This window comes from Leptomonas pyrrhocoris, assembly GCF_001293395.1.
Source record: "Leptomonas pyrrhocoris isolate H10 chromosome Unknown, whole genome shotgun sequence".
Classification (NCBI taxonomy): domain Eukaryota; phylum Euglenozoa; class Kinetoplastea; order Trypanosomatida; family Trypanosomatidae; genus Leptomonas; species Leptomonas pyrrhocoris.
In genome coordinates this window covers 118006-141942 of record NW_015438388.1, presented here as the reverse complement: position 1 = coordinate 141942, position 23937 = coordinate 118006, and the positions used below count along the sequence as shown (strand labels likewise).

At 55.4% G+C, this 23937-nt stretch overlaps 9 protein-coding genes and 2 non-coding genes across 21 annotated transcripts; 1 reads left to right on the top strand and 10 right to left on the bottom strand.

Annotated features, from left to right (window-relative positions):
• Positions 1–70: 70 nt before the first annotated feature.
• ABB37_09520 (putative mevalonate kinase) lies at positions 71–1652 on the bottom strand (the record flags this gene model as incomplete). Of its 3 annotated transcripts, none has more annotated exons than XM_015809040.1 (1): positions 71–1652. In XM_015809040.1, the coding sequence occupies exon 1, from the start codon at positions 1058–1060 to the stop codon at positions 71–73; it is 990 nt and encodes a 329-aa protein (XP_015652360.1). In that variant the 5' UTR covers positions 1061–1652. The 3 variants fall into 3 exon arrangements, with proteins under 3 accessions (XP_015652360.1, XP_015652361.1, XP_015652362.1); XM_015809041.1 differs by having other exon boundaries at positions 71–1625; XM_015809042.1 differs by having other exon boundaries at positions 71–1251.
• Positions 1653–2082: 430 nt separating this feature from the next.
• ABB37_09519 (amino acid transporter aATP11 putative (AAT25.1)) lies at positions 2083–3558 on the bottom strand (the record flags this gene model as incomplete). Its single annotated transcript, XM_015809039.1, has 1 exon — positions 2083–3558. The coding sequence occupies exon 1, from the start codon at positions 3508–3510 to the stop codon at positions 2083–2085; it is 1428 nt and encodes a 475-aa protein (XP_015652359.1). The 5' UTR covers positions 3511–3558.
• A 552-nt stretch (positions 3559–4110) lies between these two features.
• On the bottom strand, positions 4111–5692 carry ABB37_09518 (putative mevalonate kinase; the record flags this gene model as incomplete). 4 transcript variants are annotated; one of them, XM_015809035.1, is made up of 1 exon in its annotated part: positions 4111–5692. In XM_015809035.1, exon 1 carries the CDS (start codon positions 5098–5100, stop codon positions 4111–4113), a length of 990 nt encoding a protein of 329 aa, XP_015652355.1. In that variant the 5' UTR covers positions 5101–5692. The 4 variants fall into 4 exon arrangements, with proteins under 4 accessions (XP_015652355.1, XP_015652356.1, XP_015652357.1 ...); XM_015809036.1 differs by having other exon boundaries at positions 4111–5665; XM_015809037.1 differs by having other exon boundaries at positions 4111–5610.
• A 430-nt stretch (positions 5693–6122) lies between these two features.
• ABB37_09517 (amino acid transporter aATP11 putative (AAT25.1)) lies at positions 6123–7598 on the bottom strand (the record flags this gene model as incomplete). Its single annotated transcript, XM_015809034.1, has 1 exon — positions 6123–7598. Exon 1 carries the CDS (start codon positions 7548–7550, stop codon positions 6123–6125), a length of 1428 nt encoding a protein of 475 aa, XP_015652354.1. The 5' UTR covers positions 7551–7598.
• Positions 7599–8150: 552 nt separating this feature from the next.
• Positions 8151–10131, bottom strand: ABB37_09516 (putative mevalonate kinase; the record flags this gene model as incomplete). 2 transcript variants are annotated; one of them, XM_015809032.1, is made up of 1 exon in its annotated part: positions 8151–10131. In XM_015809032.1, exon 1 carries the CDS (start codon positions 9138–9140, stop codon positions 8151–8153), a length of 990 nt encoding a protein of 329 aa, XP_015652352.1. In that variant the 5' UTR covers positions 9141–10131. The 2 variants fall into 2 exon arrangements, with proteins under 2 accessions (XP_015652352.1, XP_015652353.1); XM_015809033.1 differs by having other exon boundaries at positions 8151–9331.
• Positions 10132–10439: 308 nt separating this feature from the next.
• ABB37_09515 (putative amino acid transporter aATP11) lies at positions 10440–12422 on the bottom strand. 3 transcript variants are annotated; one of them, XM_015809029.1, is made up of 1 exon: positions 10440–12422. In XM_015809029.1, exon 1 carries the CDS (start codon positions 12361–12363, stop codon positions 10936–10938), a length of 1428 nt encoding a protein of 475 aa, XP_015652349.1. In that variant the 5' UTR covers positions 12364–12422; the 3' UTR covers positions 10440–10935. The 3 variants fall into 3 exon arrangements, with proteins under 3 accessions (XP_015652349.1, XP_015652350.1, XP_015652351.1); XM_015809030.1 differs by having other exon boundaries at positions 10440–12414; XM_015809031.1 differs by having other exon boundaries at positions 10440–12372.
• A 1336-nt stretch (positions 12423–13758) lies between these two features.
• Positions 13759–13892, bottom strand: ABB37_09590. The gene has a single exon (XR_001548752.1). It is a non-coding gene; the product is annotated as an snRNA (small nuclear RNA).
• A 210-nt stretch (positions 13893–14102) lies between these two features.
• On the top strand, positions 14103–14175 carry ABB37_09591. Its single transcript has one exon. It is a non-coding gene; the product is annotated as a tRNA-Ala (tRNA).
• Positions 14176–14520: 345 nt separating this feature from the next.
• On the bottom strand, positions 14521–15561 carry ABB37_09514 (putative cyclin 1 putativeserine peptidase family S51 peptidase E; the record flags this gene model as incomplete). The annotated part of the gene is made up of 1 exon (XM_015809028.1): positions 14521–15561. The coding sequence occupies exon 1, from the start codon at positions 15532–15534 to the stop codon at positions 14521–14523; it is 1014 nt and encodes a 337-aa protein (XP_015652348.1). The 5' UTR covers positions 15535–15561.
• Positions 15562–17456: 1895 nt separating this feature from the next.
• Positions 17457–19100, bottom strand: ABB37_09513 (amino acid permease 3 (AAP3); the record flags this gene model as incomplete). Of its 3 annotated transcripts, none has more annotated exons than XM_015809025.1 (1): positions 17457–19100. In XM_015809025.1, the coding sequence occupies exon 1, from the start codon at positions 18603–18605 to the stop codon at positions 17457–17459; it is 1149 nt and encodes a 382-aa protein (XP_015652345.1). In that variant the 5' UTR covers positions 18606–19100. The 3 variants fall into 3 exon arrangements, with proteins under 3 accessions (XP_015652345.1, XP_015652346.1, XP_015652347.1); XM_015809026.1 differs by having other exon boundaries at positions 17457–19097; XM_015809027.1 differs by having other exon boundaries at positions 17457–19062.
• A 1890-nt stretch (positions 19101–20990) lies between these two features.
• ABB37_09512 (putative amino acid transporter aATP11) lies at positions 20991–23035 on the bottom strand (the record flags this gene model as incomplete). The annotated part of the gene is made up of 1 exon (XM_015809024.1): positions 20991–23035. Exon 1 carries the CDS (start codon positions 22518–22520, stop codon positions 20991–20993), a length of 1530 nt encoding a protein of 509 aa, XP_015652344.1. The 5' UTR covers positions 22521–23035.
• Positions 23036–23937: the final 902 nt, after the last annotated feature.

Genomic DNA, 23937 nt, shown 5'->3' with positions numbered 1-23937 from the left:
AAACAAAAACAAACAAGTAGAGGAGCGCCTCGGGTGCCCGCACGCCCCGACAGAGGCGCTGGCCGCAAAGCTACAAGCTGGCCGCGGCCGACGGCACCACCGTGTACTTCCAGACAAATTTAGCCTCGGGGCAGTCGGCTTTGAGGCCCGCCACGATCTTGTCCCGCTGTTCCGCGTTCTCCGCCAGCGCCACGGCGATGCCACCGCGGCCAGTGCCGGACAGCTTCGCGCCAAGCGCGCCGTAGCCGCGGCAGGTCCGCACGATGGCCTCCAGCTCGTTGCACGAGACGTGCAGGTCGCGGCACAGGTCGTGGTTCGCGTTCATGAGCCCGCCGACGGCCCGCAGGTCGCCCTTCTGCAGCGCGTCGCGGGCCTGCGCAACGACGTGGCTGTAGTTGCGGCACAGGCGCGAGAACGTCTGCGGGTCCGACTCCTTCATCTTGCGCACGTCGCCGACAACCGCAGTCGTGCTGGCAGTGATGCCGGTGCCCACCACGACGAGGTAGAGCGGCTGCTCAAACCGGATGGGGCTGAACACGGACTTGCCACCGTCGCGGCGGTAGGAGATGAGGCCGCCAAAGGTGGCCGCCGTGTTGTCCACACCGCTCGGCGTGCCGTGGTAGCCGCACTCCCCGGCAAAGGCGCTCTGGTTCACCTGGTCCTCCGTCAGCCTCAGGCCGTACAGCTCACTCAGCGCGCGGGAGAAGGCCACCACGTCGCTCGCAGACGCGCCAATGCCGCTGCTCGGCACCAGCGGGCCGCCGAGGAGCACCTTGAGGCCGTCCTTCGACACGTCGATGTGCAGGTGGTCGAGGACCAGCTGGTGGGCACGCTTCTGCTCCTCGCGCTTCTGCGTGATGTAGCCGGGGATGGCGGGGCGCCGATCGTCCACCTGCAGCCCAGGGACGCCGGGCGTCGCCTCGAGGCGGCACGCCGTGTACTCGCTGATGCCCGCCACAATGGCCGGCGCGCCGTGCACGACAAAGTGCTCGCCGAAGAGGATCACCTTGCCGTAGCCGACGTGCTTGCCGGTGGTCTCGCGCTTCACCGGGCGGGACATGCGTTACAAGAAAAAGTTAGAAGAGGAAGAAGTGAACACCGAGGAAGGTGCGTTTTGAGGCGCGAAAGGGAGACAGCGTGCGTATGCAACGGGCAACCGACGAAGCTACCGCACAACGGACTACGCTACGTTTTGAAATAGGTGGTGGGGATAGGTACAACGAAACAGATGAGATGCGCGAGACGAGGACTGCGTGAGCCGGCCGGATGCCGAAGAGAGCGCGGGGGAAAGATGGGGAGCGGAGAAGGGTGGAAAGCGTCGCACCGCCACGTTGACGTGCGCCACGCAGAGCAGGCATGGAACGGGCACAGCGCTTGACACGGGGCTCGCACGCCCACGACGGAGAAAGCCGCGGCCCCAAAGAGCGGAAGCGAATTTGCTTGATTGACGGAGGGGATATGCTCGCTATGGCTGGACGGCGGAAGCAGCAGAGAGAAGCATCGATGGGAAGATGAACGAGCCGGGACACATACAGTTGCACTATGCAGCGGAATACGAAGCGAAGCACCTTGGCGGTGCTCACCAAAGTGAAAGTATCAAGAGTTTGTACGTTTTTATCGTAGCCGAAGAGAAAGAAAACGAAGAATCCACTTTGGTCAGTATTAGTATTAAGGTTTGCCAGGGAAAAGAAGAACGCTTATCATGAACATATTCTGATGACTTCTTGCTTTTGAGCGCATGTTCGATTATGGTAAGCAGCCCTCATATGTCTGTTTTGATCGCTAGTGCCGAAGAAGCTGAAAGAAAATAGGAAGGTATTGCTGAAGCGGCATTAGTTTTGACGGCGCTTGGGGATTACACCAGTGAACGGAGGAAAGAAAGCAAAGGCACCGCCTCACGAATTATTCTTAACTTTAGGCCTTTAAAAACTTTTTACAACAGTTACAAGGAATTATGAATCCGAAAGCACGTAAAAAAAATCTCTGCCAACACCGTCGCAGATTAACGAAAACCATAGATTCTTTATCATTGTGATTGCTCCCTTCCCTCTCGAAAAAGCCGTTCTACTCAACTTTATCGCGTTAGCGGCCCACCGCACTGTAGATGGTGGCGGCAGTTCCAAACACCAGGGCGACGACACCGGCAAACAACACGAGGTACGTGCATGTGTAGTTCACGATGCCGACGGAGCGCAGCGTCCAGCCGCCAGAGTACATGACAAACAAAACGGGCAGAATAAAGCCCACGGCCCCACCACAGACGCCGCCCGTGAATCCAAACACCATGTTTACGTTCGGCACAAACAACCCCAGCATGAGATTTAGCACCGCAAGCAGGACGGCTCCGATGAGATACTTCCAGTAAACGACGGTGTATGGATCCCACCCAAACAGAGGAAACAGGGCACTGCGGCAGGCGTTGCTGACGAGCCCAAACGAGGCGCAGATCTTGATGAACACGCCAATATAGCTCACAAAGATCTGCGGCTGCTCCAGCGGGTTGTACTTCAGCAAGATCGAGCCCTCGACTTCACCAAAGTCCAGATAACCAAAGAGCCCGGTGATGTAGGACAAGAGACCGCAGATAGTCATGCTGATACACGCGCAAATCGTGAAGCGCCGGAGGCTGCGCGGGCGCATTTCGAGCGCCACCTCCACACAGTTGATTTGGCACATAAAAGAGAAAATGAACACGCCAAGACCCTCCAGTGCGGTGTTGCCGGTGTTCACGAGGCGCACAGCCGGCCGCGGGTTGGCGCTCATGCCGTTCATCGCGCTGTGCACGACAACCACAACGGCAAAGTATAGAATGAAGAGGATGCCAACCGCAGAGACGTAGCGGAGAGAATTAATCTGGCGCGGGAGGACAAGCGGAAACATGAACACAAGCCAGAAGGCCGCATGTAGGAGCCGGATTCCCTTCGTCTCACGAAGAAATGCGGGAGTGGAGTCGAAAGACGCGAGGATGGGCCTCAGCAGATCACCGATTGTCACAACAAAGGCAACAGTGCCGCCAAAGGTGTGCAAGACGCGGAGAATGGCGACCACGATGTCCGCACGCGGATGCAGCAGGTGCCTCGCCATCTCCTCAAACGAACGCAGGCCGGTTCTCTCCGAGACTTGCACGAGGAGATGCATCGAGTAGATGGTCTCGGCAGTGATGAGCACGAGGTACACGGTGGCCATGATGATGCCAACGCTGTGAAATGCAGCAGGCAAGCCGAGAATGCCGGCACCAACGGAGGTTGACGCCATGTTGAAACCACTCGACAGCATGCCGCCGTAGGGAATCATTATCTGCAGGAGTTTACGTATCGTACGCAGGTTGCTGTCGTGAACTTTGTCATCGCTATTGACATCCATCTCGCCATCCTGGAAGCCAGAAACTGCAGGCTTCTGGTATTCGCCGTAGTCGAGGCCAACAGTCTCGTCTTCGAAGGCATCAAGTTCGGGCCGACCACCGGTACTCGCTTCGCGTCCCGCACCCGTTTCGACGGGTACCTCGCTCATCGTGAGGCCGCAATGGAAAAGAGCAAGCAATAGAGCAGGTTACGTGCTGCAACAGTGGTGAGGCCGCAAACAAGAGGGAGAACGAAAGAGAGGAGAGGAGCAGCAGCGGAGAGTTGCAATGTAAACAGGAAAGCGACATGGAAAGTGAAAAACGATGGGGTTGAACATCGAAGGGCGAGCTACACAAATCAGGCGAAGCACACGTCCTCAGACGCGTTCAACGGGCCCCCACTTTTGCGGGAACAATCCAATTGACATCTCGTGGCTGGGTGTTCAGGTGCTGGTGTCGGTCGCGCACGCAGGTGTTAGTAAGCCTCAACCGACGCTCCAATCAAGCAAACGCAGATGCGCGCGACAAATGGCTACAAACAAGCAGCGACGACGCGGCGAGGTCGCCAGCGGTCATCGATGTGTCACAGAAACACGTGAGACAACAGTCACTAGGTCTTTCGGCGTTTGATCGCTGACAGTCAGCTGGGAGAAGTTATAGGCGCGCACCCACCTCCGCCGCGCGCATTCAGGTGACAAGTAAACAAAAACAAACAAGTAGAGGAGCGCCTCGGGTGCCCGCACGCCCCGACAGAGGCGCTGGCCGCAAAGCTACAAGCTGGCCGCGGCCGACGGCACCACCGTGTACTTCCAGACAAATTTAGCCTCGGGGCAGTCGGCTTTGAGGCCCGCCACGATCTTGTCCCGCTGTTCCGCGTTCTCCGCCAGCGCCACGGCGATGCCACCGCGGCCAGTGCCGGACAGCTTCGCGCCAAGCGCGCCGTAGCCGCGGCAGGTCCGCACGATGGCCTCCAGCTCGTTGCACGAGACGTGCAGGTCGCGGCACAGGTCGTGGTTCGCGTTCATGAGCCCGCCGACGGCCCGCAGGTCGCCCTTCTGCAGCGCGTCGCGGGCCTGCGCAACGACGTGGCTGTAGTTGCGGCACAGGCGCGAGAACGTCTGCGGGTCCGACTCCTTCATCTTGCGCACGTCGCCGACAACCGCAGTCGTGCTGGCAGTGATGCCGGTGCCCACCACGACGAGGTAGAGCGGCTGCTCAAACCGGATGGGGCTGAACACGGACTTGCCACCGTCGCGGCGGTAGGAGATGAGGCCGCCAAAGGTGGCCGCCGTGTTGTCCACACCGCTCGGCGTGCCGTGGTAGCCGCACTCCCCGGCAAAGGCGCTCTGGTTCACCTGGTCCTCCGTCAGCCTCAGGCCGTACAGCTCACTCAGCGCGCGGGAGAAGGCCACCACGTCGCTCGCAGACGCGCCAATGCCGCTGCTCGGCACCAGCGGGCCGCCGAGGAGCACCTTGAGGCCGTCCTTCGACACGTCGATGTGCAGGTGGTCGAGGACCAGCTGGTGGGCACGCTTCTGCTCCTCGCGCTTCTGCGTGATGTAGCCGGGGATGGCGGGGCGCCGATCGTCCACCTGCAGCCCAGGGACGCCGGGCGTCGCCTCGAGGCGGCACGCCGTGTACTCGCTGATGCCCGCCACAATGGCCGGCGCGCCGTGCACGACAAAGTGCTCGCCGAAGAGGATCACCTTGCCGTAGCCGACGTGCTTGCCGGTGGTCTCGCGCTTCACCGGGCGGGACATGCGTTACAAGAAAAAGTTAGAAGAGGAAGAAGTGAACACCGAGGAAGGTGCGTTTTGAGGCGCGAAAGGGAGACAGCGTGCGTATGCAACGGGCAACCGACGAAGCTACCGCACAACGGACTACGCTACGTTTTGAAATAGGTGGTGGGGATAGGTACAACGAAACAGATGAGATGCGCGAGACGAGGACTGCGTGAGCCGGCCGGATGCCGAAGAGAGCGCGGGGGAAAGATGGGGAGCGGAGAAGGGTGGAAAGCGTCGCACCGCCACGTTGACGTGCGCCACGCAGAGCAGGCATGGAACGGGCACAGCGCTTGACACGGGGCTCGCACGCCCACGACGGAGAAAGCCGCGGCCCCAAAGAGCGGAAGCGAATTTGCTTGATTGACGGAGGGGATATGCTCGCTATGGCTGGACGGCGGAAGCAGCAGAGAGAAGCATCGATGGGAAGATGAACGAGCCGGGACACATACAGTTGCACTATGCAGCGGAATACGAAGCGAAGCACCTTGGCGGTGCTCACCAAAGTGAAAGTATCAAGAGTTTGTACGTTTTTATCGTAGCCGAAGAGAAAGAAAACGAAGAATCCACTTTGGTCAGTATTAGTATTAAGGTTTGCCAGGGAAAAGAAGAACGCTTATCATGAACATATTCTGATGACTTCTTGCTTTTGAGCGCATGTTCGATTATGGTAAGCAGCCCTCATATGTCTGTTTTGATCGCTAGTGCCGAAGAAGCTGAAAGAAAATAGGAAGGTATTGCTGAAGCGGCATTAGTTTTGACGGCGCTTGGGGATTACACCAGTGAACGGAGGAAAGAAAGCAAAGGCACCGCCTCACGAATTATTCTTAACTTTAGGCCTTTAAAAACTTTTTACAACAGTTACAAGGAATTATGAATCCGAAAGCACGTAAAAAAAATCTCTGCCAACACCGTCGCAGATTAACGAAAACCATAGATTCTTTATCATTGTGATTGCTCCCTTCCCTCTCGAAAAAGCCGTTCTACTCAACTTTATCGCGTTAGCGGCCCACCGCACTGTAGATGGTGGCGGCAGTTCCAAACACCAGGGCGACGACACCGGCAAACAACACGAGGTACGTGCATGTGTAGTTCACGATGCCGACGGAGCGCAGCGTCCAGCCGCCAGAGTACATGACAAACAAAACGGGCAGAATAAAGCCCACGGCCCCACCACAGACGCCGCCCGTGAATCCAAACACCATGTTTACGTTCGGCACAAACAACCCCAGCATGAGATTTAGCACCGCAAGCAGGACGGCTCCGATGAGATACTTCCAGTAAACGACGGTGTATGGATCCCACCCAAACAGAGGAAACAGGGCACTGCGGCAGGCGTTGCTGACGAGCCCAAACGAGGCGCAGATCTTGATGAACACGCCAATATAGCTCACAAAGATCTGCGGCTGCTCCAGCGGGTTGTACTTCAGCAAGATCGAGCCCTCGACTTCACCAAAGTCCAGATAACCAAAGAGCCCGGTGATGTAGGACAAGAGACCGCAGATAGTCATGCTGATACACGCGCAAATCGTGAAGCGCCGGAGGCTGCGCGGGCGCATTTCGAGCGCCACCTCCACACAGTTGATTTGGCACATAAAAGAGAAAATGAACACGCCAAGACCCTCCAGTGCGGTGTTGCCGGTGTTCACGAGGCGCACAGCCGGCCGCGGGTTGGCGCTCATGCCGTTCATCGCGCTGTGCACGACAACCACAACGGCAAAGTATAGAATGAAGAGGATGCCAACCGCAGAGACGTAGCGGAGAGAATTAATCTGGCGCGGGAGGACAAGCGGAAACATGAACACAAGCCAGAAGGCCGCATGTAGGAGCCGGATTCCCTTCGTCTCACGAAGAAATGCGGGAGTGGAGTCGAAAGACGCGAGGATGGGCCTCAGCAGATCACCGATTGTCACAACAAAGGCAACAGTGCCGCCAAAGGTGTGCAAGACGCGGAGAATGGCGACCACGATGTCCGCACGCGGATGCAGCAGGTGCCTCGCCATCTCCTCAAACGAACGCAGGCCGGTTCTCTCCGAGACTTGCACGAGGAGATGCATCGAGTAGATGGTCTCGGCAGTGATGAGCACGAGGTACACGGTGGCCATGATGATGCCAACGCTGTGAAATGCAGCAGGCAAGCCGAGAATGCCGGCACCAACGGAGGTTGACGCCATGTTGAAACCACTCGACAGCATGCCGCCGTAGGGAATCATTATCTGCAGGAGTTTACGTATCGTACGCAGGTTGCTGTCGTGAACTTTGTCATCGCTATTGACATCCATCTCGCCATCCTGGAAGCCAGAAACTGCAGGCTTCTGGTATTCGCCGTAGTCGAGGCCAACAGTCTCGTCTTCGAAGGCATCAAGTTCGGGCCGACCACCGGTACTCGCTTCGCGTCCCGCACCCGTTTCGACGGGTACCTCGCTCATCGTGAGGCCGCAATGGAAAAGAGCAAGCAATAGAGCAGGTTACGTGCTGCAACAGTGGTGAGGCCGCAAACAAGAGGGAGAACGAAAGAGAGGAGAGGAGCAGCAGCGGAGAGTTGCAATGTAAACAGGAAAGCGACATGGAAAGTGAAAAACGATGGGGTTGAACATCGAAGGGCGAGCTACACAAATCAGGCGAAGCACACGTCCTCAGACGCGTTCAACGGGCCCCCACTTTTGCGGGAACAATCCAATTGACATCTCGTGGCTGGGTGTTCAGGTGCTGGTGTCGGTCGCGCACGCAGGTGTTAGTAAGCCTCAACCGACGCTCCAATCAAGCAAACGCAGATGCGCGCGACAAATGGCTACAAACAAGCAGCGACGACGCGGCGAGGTCGCCAGCGGTCATCGATGTGTCACAGAAACACGTGAGACAACAGTCACTAGGTCTTTCGGCGTTTGATCGCTGACAGTCAGCTGGGAGAAGTTATAGGCGCGCACCCACCTCCGCCGCGCGCATTCAGGTGACAAGTAAACAAAAACAAACAAGTAGAGGAGCGCCTCGGGTGCCCGCACGCCCCGACAGAGGCGCTGGCCGCAAAGCTACAAGCTGGCCGCGGCCGACGGCACCACCGTGTACTTCCAGACAAATTTAGCCTCGGGGCAGTCGGCTTTGAGGCCCGCCACGATCTTGTCCCGCTGTTCCGCGTTCTCCGCCAGCGCCACGGCGATGCCACCGCGGCCAGTGCCGGACAGCTTCGCGCCAAGCGCGCCGTAGCCGCGGCAGGTCCGCACGATGGCCTCCAGCTCGTTGCACGAGACGTGCAGGTCGCGGCACAGGTCGTGGTTCGCGTTCATGAGCCCGCCGACGGCCCGCAGGTCGCCCTTCTGCAGCGCGTCGCGGGCCTGCGCAACGACGTGGCTGTAGTTGCGGCACAGGCGCGAGAACGTCTGCGGGTCCGACTCCTTCATCTTGCGCACGTCGCCGACAACCGCAGTCGTGCTGGCAGTGATGCCGGTGCCCACCACGACGAGGTAGAGCGGCTGCTCAAACCGGATGGGGCTGAACACGGACTTGCCACCGTCGCGGCGGTAGGAGATGAGGCCGCCAAAGGTGGCCGCCGTGTTGTCCACACCGCTCGGCGTGCCGTGGTAGCCGCACTCCCCGGCAAAGGCGCTCTGGTTCACCTGGTCCTCCGTCAGCCTCAGGCCGTACAGCTCACTCAGCGCGCGGGAGAAGGCCACCACGTCGCTCGCAGACGCGCCAATGCCGCTGCTCGGCACCAGCGGGCCGCCGAGGAGCACCTTGAGGCCGTCCTTCGACACGTCGATGTGCAGGTGGTCGAGGACCAGCTGGTGGGCACGCTTCTGCTCCTCGCGCTTCTGCGTGATGTAGCCGGGGATGGCGGGGCGCCGATCGTCCACCTGCAGCCCAGGGACGCCGGGCGTCGCCTCGAGGCGGCACGCCGTGTACTCGCTGATGCCCGCCACAATGGCCGGCGCGCCGTGCACGACAAAGTGCTCGCCGAAGAGGATCACCTTGCCGTAGCCGACGTGCTTGCCGGTGGTCTCGCGCTTCACCGGGCGGGACATGCGTTACAAGAAAAAGTTAGAAGAGGAAGAAGTGAACACCGAGGAAGGTGCGTTTTGAGGCGCGAAAGGGAGACAGCGTGCGTATGCAACGGGCAACCGACGAAGCTACCGCACAACGGACTACGCTACGTTTTGAAATAGGTGGTGGGGATAGGTACAACGAAACAGATGAGATGCGCGAGACGAGGACTGCGTGAGCCGGCCGGATGCCGAAGAGAGCGCGGGGGAAAGATGGGGAGCGGAGAAGGGTGGAAAGCGTCGCACCGCCACGTTGACGTGCGCCACGCAGAGCAGGCATGGAACGGGCACAGCGCTTGACACGGGGCTCGCACGCCCACGACGGAGAAAGCCGCGGCCCCAAAGAGCGGAAGCGAATTTGCTTGATTGACGGTGGGAGCATATGTACAGAAAGAGAGAGAGCAGATAAGAGACATCAAAAGCACAGCGTCTTTCCAGAAAGCACGTGAAGGGGAGTCCTTCGTGCGTCAGCAGAAAGGAGCCGCGAACAGCAGAGCCAAACCAAGGCAGTAGGGAATAGAAGGGCAAAGAAAAGAAAACCGTTGGGAACGGCAGCTACAGTCCCAAACAGCAGAACACAAGAAAAGGTCGGTCACGGGCCATTCGGCAGTTCCTGCAGTGTGCTTCATGGAGTGCGGCGAAGAACGACGAGCAGCAAGGGCCACCCGTAGCCGTTTGGCTCCCTCCGTTCCTCCTCCGTGGCGCTGCTCATCCGCATGCACGCCAGCGGTGGCGCAGCGAACCAGCAGCAGCGGCTGGTGATGGGGAGTACTGACGGCGCATCACTCGCTCTGAAGCGTCTCGGTTCTCTGCCAGAAGGTATATGATCTGCCGTGCACATAATCGCCGCCACTACCCACACTCAGGCAGAATGTGGTGGTTAGTGAACGATGGCCTCGACCGTGGCGAGTGTGGTCGCCCAGTCATCCGCACAGATAAGAACGCTAGAGGAGAGTGCAACGAGTGCGCGCCTAGATGAGCCCAATATGAGAAATAGGAGAAAGGAGCGAAGAGGGCAGACAGACAGTGCACAGCGAGATACGAAAGCAAAGGACATTTCTATTACCCGGGCTCCTGCTTGGACAACGTGTCGGTGGCCGCGTCAAAGAGGCCATGGATTGACTCTCTACGGCTGGAAGACCGAAGCAGCAGAGGGAAGCATCGATGGGGAAATAACAAAGCCGGGACACACAACGTTGCATCACGCAGCGGAAGACAAAACAGAACAAGTTGGCGGTGCTCGCCAGGTTCAAAGTACTGCATTAAGGTTTTTGTCAAGAGTTTAAAAGGGAAAACAATAAAATAATAGTTTTTCTGGTTTCAGTTTTGATAGAAAAAAAATGTTGTAAAAGGAGAGCACATGTCAACTTCACAGCTCGATAAATACTGACATTTGAGCGCATTATCGATTGTGGCAACCAACCCTCAGACGTCGGTTTCTATCCTTTTTGCTCAAGACGAGATAAAGGAAGTAGAAAGATATTGCTGAAAGGGTAGTGGGTTTGACGGTATTTTGAGGTTCAATCGGTGAAAATACAAAAAGCAAAAAACAGAAATAAAAACGGAGTGCCGTGAGGCGCTGTGCAGCCTCCAGGTTTGAGAACAAAAAGACCTTTGTCTTTAACAAGGAAACAGAAAGAGATGAAAAAAAAGAAAAAATAGAAACGTTACGTCAGCAACAACTGTTGCAGAGTAACTAAAACCATATAAATCATTTGTTATTATTATTATTACTCTCTCGTTTTTCATCTTATCGATTCTGCCCCGCTTCATATCATTAGCCGCCCACCGCACTGTAGATCGTGGCGGCAGTTCCAAACACCACGCCGACAACACCGGCAAACAACACGAGGTACGTGCATGTGTAGTTCACGATGCCGACGGAGCGCAGCGTCCAGCCTCCAGAGTACATGATGAACAACGCGGGAAGAATAAAGCCCACGCTTCCCCCACAGACGCCGCCGGTGAAGCCCAAAACCATGGTAACATTCGGCACAAACAGGCCCAGCATGAGATCCAGCACCGCAAGCAGGACGGCTCCGATGAGATACTTCCAGTAGGCAACGGTGTACGGATCCCACCCAATTAGAGGGAACAGGGCACTGCGGCAGGCATTGTTGAGGAGCCCAAACGAGGCGCAGATCTTGATGAACACGCCAATATAGCTCACAAAGATCTGCGGCTGCTCCAGCGGGTTGTACTTCAGCAAGATCGAGCCCTCGACTTCACCAAAGTCCAGATAACCAAAGAGCCCAGTAACGAAGTACAATAAGCCGCAGATAGTCATGCTGAAGAACGCGCAGAGTGTGAGGCGTCGAAGGCTGCGCGGGCGCATTTCGAGCGCCACCTCCACACAGTTGATTTGGCACATGTAAGAGAAGATGATAACACCAAGACCCTCCAGTGCGGTGTTGCCGGTGTTCACGAGGCGCACAGCCGGCCGCGGGTTGGCGCTCATGCCGTTCATCGCGCTGTGCACGACAACCACAACGGCAAAGTATAGAATGAAGAGGATGCCAACCGCAGAGACGTAACGGAGAGAATTAATCTGGCGTTGAAAGACAAGCGGAAGCATGAACACGAGCCAGAAACCTGACTGCAGGAGACGGATTCCCTTCGTCTCACGAAGAAATGCGGGAGTGGAGTCGAAAGACGCGAGGATGGGCCTCAGCAGATCACCGATTGTCACAACGTAGGCAACAGAACAACCGATGGTGTGCAAGGCGCGGAGAATGGCGACCACGATGTCCGCACGCGGATGCAGCAGCTGCCTCGCCATCTCCTCAAACGAACGCAGGCCGGTTCTCTCCGAGACTTGCACGAGGAGACGCGTCGAGTAGATGGTCTCGGCAGTGATGAGCACGAGGTACACGGTGGCCATGATGATGCCAACGCTGTGAAATGCAGCAGGCAAGCCGAGAATGCCGGCACCAATGGAGGTCGAGGCCATGTTGAAACCAGTCGACAGCATGCCGCCGTAGGGAATCATTATCTGCAGGAGTTTACGTATCGTGCGCAAGTCGCTGTCATGGGCTTTGTCATCGCCATTGATTTCCATCTTGCCATCTTCGATGCCAGAAGCTGTCGGTTTATCGCAGTCGCGTTCTCCGGGGCCGACATTGTCGTATTCATAGGTTTCGGAGTCGCGGCGAACGTCGTTGTGGGCTCCACCCAACGGTTTGTTGTTAACGGGTACCTCGCTCATCCTGTGGCTGTAAAAAGAACGGTAAAAGGAAGTAACAGATTAAATGTTGCTGAGGCTCTTGTGCGGATATGAAGGAAATAAAACGCGAGAATAAACGAGGGGAAAGAGAGGAGAGGAGCAGCAGCAGGGAGTTGCAATGCCAAAAATAAAGCCGCATGGAAAGTGAAAAACGATGGGGTTGGTTATCCAATGGCCAGTTACATAAATCAGTCAAGGCACACTTCCTCAGACGCATTCAAAAAGGCTGCGCTTTTGCGGGAACAGCTAAATTGACGGCCCGTGGCTGGGTCTTCATGTGCTGGTTTTGGTCGCGCACGCAGATGCTAGTAAGCCTGGATCAACGCTCTCATCAAGCAAACGCGAATGCGCATGATAAACCGCGGAAAAAAACAGGTGGTTTGACATCGGCGGTTTGGGTGACAGAAAGCGGTGGACAACATGAACCGGGACTGTCTCAATCAGCTGGAATGGCTCCTAGTCGCTGCGGCAGTTGGCGCCTCGGCTACCGAGTAGCTCTTTTCGAGGTGGAACCGCTGCGGGTCCCTTCCAAGGCACAGCAAACACCACTACCAGAAACGACACGCCCGGCGTCTCCGCCACGCTGCATCTGGACCATAGCTACATCCTCGGTGTCCGATGTGTGCAATGTCCCTCAGCGCTCGATCATACGCGAGCTGACGCGGCTGCGTATCGGCGGCACTGCTCGTTCTTTTGCTGTAGTGGTTTTGTCGGGTGCTCCTTCGGACTTGCTGAATTCCGGTACGTCATGATTAGCAGGCTGTGTTCTTTGCACGCGACTGGTTCAGCTGCGGGCAATGATTTTGCTGTGGGGTGATAACGTTTTTGACGTGCCAGGCAAAGGGGCGCTGAAACGTTTTTGGCTCCCCGACGAGAGGAGCCTCCCAGCTCAGTCGTCCAGTGGGGGATATCAAATCTTCGCCGGCTTTGTAAGAAAGTCCGCGCCGATTGCGCGCATCGAAGCAGAAGAGGCAGGGACGGTCTGTGCAGCCGGAACGCAAAGCGGTGGGCACGGCCGCTGGTGAGGAGAAACCTTGGTTTCTTCCTTAGAACGCCGTAAAGAGGTGCTACTGCCCATCAAAACGCTGCGCCTAACGACACAAAAGTATGCCCTCACTCACTGAAAGATTGGACTTTGCAGCAGCTCTGCTGGTGTGCGCGAGGGTTGGCCGAGGAGGCAAAGTGTGAAGCATCCGCGTAAAATAATAGGACTGAGATTCGGAGGGGAGGGGGAGTAAAGAGTTTGGAAGCTGGCCGGAAGGGAGGTTACTCGCTCCGCGTCGCTTCGTTTCGTGAATGAGGAGCCGTGCACGTCTCTGTGCTAGCTAGTTGTATCAATGCTGTTGCAAAAACGGAATGCAAAAAAGGCAGTTGCTCCCCTGGAAAGGTGGAACTCCAGGGAAACAACCTAGGTGCATGATTTCTATTCCTTTGCCCGAAGGCAATATCAGGAGTTACTCTGATAAGAACAGTTTATAAACATGATCTTAGCTAAATAGCCGAGAAGATATGCTTGGAATGGAGGGATTGCCCACTTGCAAATATAAAAGCGTCTTTCGTGAACTTTAGATTCCTCTGCACTGAATATGGTTTTTGAGTTTTAGTCCTTCCACGTTGGCTCGGCTGCTGGCTTGCCGTTGGTGACAGCGATGGGTCCTGGGTTCCGTTCCTCGTCTTCCCGCGAAGTTACGCGAGAGAATGCTCTTTTGCCAGTGCACATCGGGGATGTAGCTCAGATGGTAGAGCGACCGCTTAGCATGCGGTAGGTATTGGGATCGATACCCAACTTCTCCAACTTTTTTTTGAACCGGCGACCGCGGAGGAGAAAGCGCGGAAGCGAAAAGGAGGGGCGAGAGCAGGGAGGAAAGCCGGGTGGCGGCGGGAAGGCTGGCCCGAGTAAAGGCACCCGCCGCTCTTTTCTTTCGGGCAGACACAACGATTCATGTCAACGGCCAGCACCTCTTCTCATCGCTACACCGATTAAGAGAGAGAAGGAGGGCAACGGATGGAAAGGCCTCAAAGCGGCATTATACTACTTTTCGGTTTTGATCGCTGTGAAGGCCGAAGAGCGAGGCGATGGCTATCAACAACAAGGACACAAACAACGCCAATTCACAAAATGCCAGGCGTGAAGGCCCGCTAGCACGCCGGGTTGGCCTTGGCGCATTCGGCTTCCAGCGTGTCCGCGGCGACGGGACCGGTCGGCGCACGCAGCACGTCACGCACGCGTCCGGTCGCTGCGACACGCCGCTGCTGCACGCTGCCATCGACTGCCGCGTCAAGGACGAAAAGGCCAGGTGCCAACTTTCCGGTCAGCTCGGCGTTCTGCTGCGCCGCTTGTTGCTGGCGTGTGTGCCCTGGGACTGGAAGCACCTCGTAGCTGCCGTCTCCAGGCAGGATCAGCACCGCCCAGTGGTCCAGCGCGATGCCGCGCTCCGTAGGGTGGCGCTGCAGCATCGCCGTGAAGTCTTCCTCGCGTCGCACGCTGCGGTCGCCTTGGGCGATGTCAAAATGGGGGCAGAGCAGACCCGGAAGGATGTCCAACCCATGCACGCGGATGTAGCACCAGGAGCCCTCGTCTTTGGGAGGCGTAGCTGCCGCCGTCTCAGCTGAACTCGGCGCATCCGCTCGCATGGCGGAAGCCGTCTTCAGCATCGCCTCACGGAATGTTGTCGGGTCGAAGGAGCGGGAGTGTCCCGCAGTAAACCAGCAAATCGCACCGGCACTGCCGCCTGCCAGGATGACTTGACCACGACCATCATCGCCTCCCCTTTGCGTAGCCACACGCCGCAGCAGCCTGTCAAGGCCCACCCGCTCCCACCGCTGGACGGCGTAGAGCGTGTTGCCACCTGACACGAGTATGATGTCTGCCTGCGCACAAAGATAGGTGTCGTCATCGCGGCTGAGTTGCGTGACCGCCGGGTCGGAGACTCGGATTGGCCGCACATGGCAGCCGCGACGTGCGAGCTGGCCGGTTTGCTTTTCTTGGGCGTCAGGAAGGTCGTACGTGGCGGTGCCGAGGTAAGCCACTTGAATGGCGCGACCGTTCGCCGTTTGAGTGGCAGGCACCAGCTGCAGCAGCCGGTCCACCACGAGGGGCTCGTTGAAGGCGTCCGCACCTGAGCCGCCGAGAAAAGCCTTGATATGCTCCATAGCGTAGAAACAAGTAAAGAGAAAGCTGTGCAAGGATGAACGAGATCCGCATAAGGTGAAAGATAGATAAAGGTGGAGTCAAGTATGAGCGGGCCGTACATACAACAAAGAGCCGAGAGAAAATGGGACTAGTACCATTTTTTTTGTGTTTAAATGAAGTACTTTGCTTCTACGTTGCAAACACGGATTCTTTCGCCATAACAGCTCTTTCGTCACACATATTCATTTTTGTGTTTTGCATGGAACACGCAGTTCGCATGTAAACGGTGGTTCGCGGCCATCGACCAACGTTTGATCTGCTTTTCTTCCTCGTCGTTGCCCTGGTCCATAGGCATCCGCGTTCAACACTTCGCAGAACGATGAGGACTTGACACTTTCCGTGAATACTTTTCGTCGACCTGCCCGTATCAGCGAGAACCAAAACGCGCGCTGTTGAAATCAGCAACGGGCACGACACAGAGAAAGAGAAAAAAACTATTCCGCCTTCGCTATTGTCGTGAGGGAGAAGGAAAGAATGGAAAAGTGGTGGCTGACTGTCTTCATTCACCAGCAAAGCACGCCGAGCCTTGCCGGGCCTCTCGTTCTTCAAAGTGGAGCCAAAACAAAAACAAAGAAACGGAAAAAGAAACAAAAACTCTCTTCATTTAGTAAATCAACGCCGTCGCAGTCGCCGCCACCACACAAACGCCACAACGCAAAAAGAAACGGAAATTTGAAGCGTCATTTTTTGCTCATCGCTCAATGGCGCTAGCCGAGAAGGAAAGGAGGTAGTGACTGGGGCTTGTTTTCTCTTCTTTCTGAAATAAGCAAACAAACAAACAAATAAATAATACCTCTGTGCTGCATGGCATCGCCCACCGGAGAGCTAGTATGCGCGGTGAAGACAAATTCATGAGCAAAAAGCTGTGCTAGTACGAGAGCTCCTCGCTCACTCTTGAACGGAGAAGAAAAGAAAAGAAAAGAACAGGGAAAAAGGTTTTGAAGCAAGAAAGCAAACGTCGCTTTTACAATACCTTTTGACCACCGAATACGTTCTTTCCCTTTTTTGTTTGGCAGGGTTGTACACAGCAATAGATAAAAAGAACATACCACAAACAAACGAAAATGATGAAACTACACATCCTTTTTTGTGACTCTGGTGTCGGTATTAAAGATTAGAAGGTAGAGCACTTTTTCCACTGGTTGTACCACGAAAAAATGTGGGTAACCGCGCGCTCAAACCGAATGGACAAACACGAAAAAAAAATAGTATCTGCTCCGTGCTCTGCGAAACATTCTCCTCGGTGCTTCTCGCAGAGATGCTGTGGGACATTCTTATGGGATGCCGCGGCTGTAATAATAAAAAGAAAACTTAACTTATCAGCACATCAAATCCGTAAAAACAAAGAAAGGTATATATTGATATGTATATAGATATGTTCAGAGATGAGAACGCTGGGTCAGGAAAAGAAAAAGCAAACATAAACAAAAACTTGTCAACTTAAGGAATTAATGGAGAGAGAGAGACAACTGATTGACAACACTGCATCCTCCAACCACAAACTAAAACAGCAAGCAGAAAACACTCCAAGAGGCAATTGAAGACATCAAAGCTAAAAAGCTGAAGAAATTGACGTAGAAATAAAAGGAGCTGTTTTAAGTCCTGAGAAACAAGAACTTCGCCGTGGTGAAAGGCACGTGCAGTTTCCTTCTGCAGACGGGTTGATTCAGTAGTACCGAAAGAGAAGTTGGAAACAAGGCCTTCATCCACATGCGCAACACATCAAAGCGTTGCGAGTCATCTCTCCATTGACATAAGCAGAGATGACACACACCTTCGGGACAGAAAAGAAAACAGAGGAAAAAAGAGTACAGAAAAGACAAAGAAAGCGAACACAGGTGACGGCACGCGCTCCCTCCCGCGCACCCCGCACCGCCACGGCTCAGTTCGTGTCGATGAAGCTGCTGTAGACGGTGGCGATGGTGCCAAAGACCATCGCGATGACGCCGCACACGACGAGCAGGTAGGTCGCCAGCCAGTGCCAGATGCCCACCGTCTGCAGACTCCAGCCGCCGCTGAACATCCAGAAGTAGGCGGGGAAGATGAAGCCGATGAAGCCGCCGCAGAGCGAGCCGACGAGGCCGAAGGCGAGGTTGACGCTCGGGATGAAGAGCCCCGCCACGAGCACCACGCCGGCGATGGCGACGATGAGCATCGAGTGCTTCCAGTACGGCGTGGTGTCGAGGTCCCAGCGCAGGCACGCGTAGACGAAGTTGCGGATCGGGATCATGTTCACGGCGAAGGCGGCGCAGATCTTGACCAGCATGCCGACGTACGCCACCATCATGTAGGGCTGGTGCACCGGGTCGAAGTTGTACAGCACGGAGCCCTGCACGTCGTCGCCGAAGTCGAGGTAGCCGAAGGCGCCGGCCATGATGTAGAACACCATGCACACCGTCATGGAGATGGCGCCGGCGACGGTGAGCTGGCGGATGGAGAAGCGCGGCGTCATCTCGTAGCAGAGGCTGAACACCGGGCCCTGGCACATGTACGCGAAGACGAAGATGGACAGCCCGTAGATGGCCTTGTTGCCGGTGGTGAAGTAGCGCATGTCGCCGCGCATGCCCAGCTTGAGCCCGTTGGAGCACGAGTGGACGATGATGGTGACCACGAAGTACAGCACCATCGTGCAGCCCACCACGGCGACGTAGCGGATGCTGTTGATGCGCTTCGGGATCACCACGGGCAGCAGCAGGCACAGCCAGATGAGCGTCACGATGAGGCGGTTGCCGTTGCGCGTCTTGAGGTACGCCGGGGTGTGGGGTGCCTGCTGCAGGATCGGCGTCATGAGGGTGCCGGCGGCGCTCACGTAGGCGATGGCGGTGCCGGTGCAGGACAGCGCCAGCACGAAGCCCACGAAGTAGCCCCAGCCCTTGCCGAACACGATGTCGCCCATCTCCTCGAAGTTGCGCGCGCCGGTCTTGCGGATCGCGTAGCCCATCAGCGTGATCGTGTACACCGTCAGCGCGGTGATGACGACGAGGTAGATGACGGCCATGAGGATGCCGCTGGTGCCGAAGGAGGAGGGCATAGAGATGATGCCGCCGCCCAAGCGTGACGGAGCCGAGCGTGAAGCAGTTCGACACGAGGCCGCCGTAGGGCACGATCCGCCTCGTCAGATCCAGGATCGGCGTGTACCAGTGCCGCTCCGTCGGCGCATCGGTGGCGTCGGGGGTCGTGGGACCGTCATCGAGAAATGAAAAGGAGGTAACATTCTTCGCGGTGGGCGAACTGGTTTGGACGAGTCCGTCGTCGAGGGCCGCGTGGCCGTCCTGCGGTGCTGCGTCCACAAACACGTCATCGTTCAGGGCACCGCGGGCAGACTCGATCGAGCTGGGAGGGGTGAGGGTGTTGGGCATGGAGAGGCAAGCGTGGGATGCGCAGGGAGACGGTGGGGTGAAGCGGTCAAGTACACCAGTCGAATCTCGCTCGTTAGTGTTCGGGTTTCGTATGGTGGACTTGCTGCTCAGCGTTTCGGTGAAGTTGCTGGTAAAAAAAAAATAGAGTGGAAGTGGTGTTAGCTGCTGGGGGAGTTCGTGGACGAATCCAACGAGGAAAGAAAAAGAAGATACAGAGGAATGCAGGGGCGGTGTTGTGCGACCTTGAGCAGTGGAAGAGGCCTTTTCTGAATTATACAACTGAGATGCCAACACCATCGTAGGACTGAGTGACATGACTCAACGTCGACTCACACAAAGGGATGGATACGACTCAAAGGCAAATGCGGTGTCGTGCGGAGGAACGCGTGTGATGCTCAATCGCAGGTGCACAACGAGGATTCGCCCCTCAATGAAGCTGCCCTCCCCCCCCCTCCCCCTCAAAAGAAGAGAAGAACGCCACTCACTTACCCATCCGCTCAAAGGGCACCAAAGGAGGCATGGGATACGCTGCGGAAAATATATACAACAAAAGATAATTTTGCCGGTTCACGTGGCGTCGTTAATTACAAGAGAAAACACCGTCTTCAAAAGTAGTTTTGTGTGAGCTGAAATCATGATACGCGTCCGACGAGAAGAAAGAGGCAGGCCACGACGCATCTAATGCGTTCACCGACTCGGGGTGCCGCTTGTGCCGGCCCTTCTCTCGACAGAGGCAAAAGGGGAAAAGATGAGGAGCGTCTCGCTAGGGTAAAGTTGCAGATCTCACGAGCTTTAGAACAAAAAACAGAAGAAAAACAATAGAAATAATAAAAAAGAAATTAGAAAATACAGATTGATGCTTTTCTTTAGTACCAAAAAAGAGAAGGACTTCTTTTCATTCTGTTCTCTGCGCTCTTTTATTTCGCAGGCTTTCGGTGTTTGTGCTACCCTGCAGATTAGATCTGCGCAGGCAAAAGGCAGGCGTCGTGCCTTACCGCTTCATCGTGCGTCTCCACTCACCGCGAGAGAGATAACGCCGCAAATTCCTTTACAACTCTTGCATTTCAGCCGAGAAGGAGAGAGAAACGCGTCCGTGCTGCGTGGTCAGATATCAGCAAAAACGAAAACAACATACCAGCGTTACAACAAAAAGGAAGATATGCTAAAAAGAAAAGCGGAAAGAAAAGTTCAATAGAGTAAATAAATAAAGGAGCGTACCGGCGCACTTGCACAGCCAGTGCATCAGAGATGTTTACCGGCTCCTTGCAATTTTTCCTCCTGCATGTGGTGGGAATGCCGGAGTTCCTGCTTCACTAAAAAGGAAAAAAAAGAAAACATATATCAAGGTTATATGTGAAAAAAAAAATGATACATAAAAGGAAACAAGTCAACACACTCTCCCACACACAATAAGGAGACGCGTTCTTTTCATTTCCTGTCATTGGGAGTGCATCGCCACGTGTGTGTGTGTGTGGGCGTGTTTGCGTACAAGTAGGCCGTAGGTATGCATGTCCGAAAGACATAATTATGTGCTTGGCGTATGGACCTTTTGTGTGACGCGACGCACCGATGCACTTACGCACGGCTGCACCAACGCGTGCTATTGCCGCCCGCTCCGCGGCGCACGGTCCACAAAGGAAGACTGCAGGAGTGAGACGCAGGAGCTTACACCCTGCGCACGCACGCGGAAAAGATCTTCAGTGGAGCGGCGAGAGAGGAAAAGGAAAAGAATAGTGCGCGCGTTGAAATCCACAAAAAAGAGAGAAAGAAAGTGAGAGGGGAGGCCTTCAGCAACAGATATAATACTCATTAACAATAATGAAACTAATAAAGAAGACAGTAAGTATAGGGATGAGAGGAGCGACCAAATCGCAAACGTGCGTGCCCCCCCCCCCCCCACCCACACACACACGCACACACACGAGACACATACTTTCACGCTGAGCACAAGGCTATAGCCTTATCTGAAAATGCGATGAATACGTGCCTGCACGTCAAACTAGTTTATACTTCCTTTTTAAAGCAACCGCGGCCGCTCTGCTTGGTGTCTCTCCAATTTAGCTGTACTTCATGACGGCACTGTAGATGCTGCTGCCCGTGCCGAAGACGACGGCGATGACGCCGCAGATCAGCAAGAAGTAGGTGGCAAGGTAGTACCACACGCCCACAGTGGTGAAGCTCCAGTTGCCGGCGTACATGACGAACAGGGCCGGGAAGATAAACGCGATGAAGCCACCGCAGAAGGAGCCGACGAGGCCGAAGACGATGTTGATGTCCGGCACGAAAAGACCGAGGATGAGCGCACCGACGGCAAAGGTGACGCTGACGATGGTGTGTTTCCAGTACGGCATCGTCTCGACGTCCCAGTGCACGACGCTGAAGAGAGCGGTGCGGCAGGCGAGCATGTTGAGCGAGAAGGCGGCGCACAGCTTCACGATGAGACCGATAAAGACGACGAAGAAGATTGGGCTCGTGTAGGGGTTGTACTCTTTGATGATGTTGCCGCTCAGGCCCGGTCCGAACTCCACGTAGCCGAAGAAGCCGGCCAGGAAGTACAGGGTGCCGCACATCGCGCAGCTCAGAATCGCCTGCATGGTGAGCGACCACGTGGTTTTGGTGGTCGCCTCTGCCAGGATGCGCCCCACGTTCACCTGACAGAGGTAGGAAAACATGAAGATGGACAGACCAGACACCCCGTCGTTGCCGTGGCTCACCATGACGAGGTCATCGCGAATGCCGTTCGCGAGGCCGTACTTGGCAGAGTGCCAGATAATGCATATCACGAAGAGCACGATGAAGCACACCCCGGCAGCCGAGGCGTAGCGCAGCGAGTTGATCTTCTTGGGCAGTACCAGCGGCAGCATGAAGCACAGCCACACCGCGCTGACGATGCAGCGGCGGCCCTGGTCCGTCTGCAGGAAGTGCGGCACACCGGGGTGGCCAAAGATCTGGGTGAAGATGTCGCCCACCGCAATCAAATAGCCGACGGCACCGCCGAAGCACAGCAGCCACATGAGCACCGCCACGATGATGTCGCCGCCGCGGCCGAACATGGCCCGGGCGAGGTGCTCGAAGCTGTAGATGCCCGTCTTCAACATCGCCTGTGTAAGCAGCGTGATGGAGAAGACGGTCAGTGCGGTGATGATGACCAGGTAGACGATGCCCATGATCAGACCGGACGTGTTGAGGGACGACGGGATCGACATGATGCCCGCACCGAGCGTCACACTCGCCAAGTTGAACACACCGGACAGGAGACCGCCGTTCGGGATGATCGTCTGCACCACGCGCACAAAGATATTGCGCTGCCGCTGGGAAGGGTAGTCCTTGTCCTCGGAGCCGGCCGGGGGCGAGCGCGTGGTGTCTTCCGCTTTACTCGTCTTTTCATCTTTATCGGCCTTCTTCGGTGCCGCGTCGAGGTCGCTGTTGCTGCCGCTGGAGTAGAGATCGTCGGCGAGGTCGGTGCCTTTCACCGCATGCCCGTTGTCGGTGGTGGCCTGGGCGACACCGCTGCTAGGCCGGCGCAGCTCTTGCAGCTCGAGGTCGTCATCGAGGTCCGAGTGCGTTGGCTCACGGTGGCCGGGCATCGCTTCTGCTTTCCTTTTCAAGTTTAATTTGTAGGACCTGAATAAAACGAAGGTGAAGTGGAGCTGCGTTCCGACCGGATACAGAGGAAAGAAAAAGAGAAGAGAAAGGACTGCGTGTCGTCGAAGGTTATAGAAGGAAATAAACAAAATAGATGTTAGTTTTTGTTGTTGCTGCGGTGGTTCCACTCAACGTGTGTTACAAGCGACAGAGCAAGAAAAAATGAAGAAGGGAAAAAAGGGATGCAAGATACCTCGCGTTGACTCCGTGATGGTGTTCGCGGAGAGAAGAAAGAAAAGGAAAAAAAAATGAGTTAGAAAATAATCCTTGAATATATGGTGTAGGGCAAATCAAAACAAAAAACGCTCGTGAAAGAAAAAGAGCTGGAAAGATGAATTATGGCGCAGTACTGATCGGTTACTTACACAACCAACGAAGAAAGAGCCAGAATAATAATAGTATTAAAGGTATCTCTTCTAAAAACAAGAACTATCTGAGAGGATTCGCACGATTTACTGTGTGGGGAAAGGCAGCATTTCACGGAGATACGAAAGTGAGAGGGAGGAAAACAAACAAACAAGGGAGTAGAAGCAGCGAGTGTAGAGGATGGAGTTGAAACACCACGAAGGCGGCGTGTCATACATATATGTACGGCACACGCTCCAAAATGCACTTTGGACTGTTCGTACGTTGACGGCTCCAGGCACGACTGCTTCTGAATGAAAAACAAAAGAAGACAGCTCCTGCGTTTTCCTTCCGCTTGTCTTCCCACCCAGGGAGGAATGCAGCGACATACTAAGATGACCGTCTGCCTCAGTGAGGCACCGCAACGACGAGGTGAAGGTGCACCCAGACGATAAAGACCTGCTGTCATCTACAGCAGGAAAAAAAAGGTATTCTTTTTCTATCACGCCTTCTTAGCTTTCGGAGTACGGCTGATTCCCCTGAAAATCGCGTTTTTAGCGCGGGTGTACAACACGTAGCGGCTCAGTCCGAGTACGGCTTCATTAAAGATGTGTTACTGAAGTCAACGTGGTATTTAGACTGGAGCAAACGATCAATAAAAAAGTAAAAAACAAACGCACTGCGTACAAAACAATATACTTTCTTCCAATCTCAATGGTCTTTGGTATTAAAAGCAGTAGTAAGTTAACGGTGATAAATGTAGAGAGTTACAGCACACAGACAAGGCGTTGACACTGTTGCCGTGTCTGATGGAGGATGAAATGCCGTCAACGTCACGTAGAATCTCAACCGAAACGAACGACCGAACTCACAGAGTGCAGCGGCAAACCCATTCATGCGATCTGACACACACACACACACACATCTGTGTTGATTACTCGGTACGTGGGAGAAGAAAGAAGAAAGGGCGCCGTTCTTGTATTAAAATCTGAAAAAAAAAAACATAGGAAATTT

Excerpts from the sequence above, each read along its gene's own strand:
- ABB37_09515 (XM_015809029.1), bottom strand. The coding sequence starts at position 12,363 with ATGAGCGAGGTACCCGTTAACAACAAACCGTTGGGTGGAGCCCACAAC.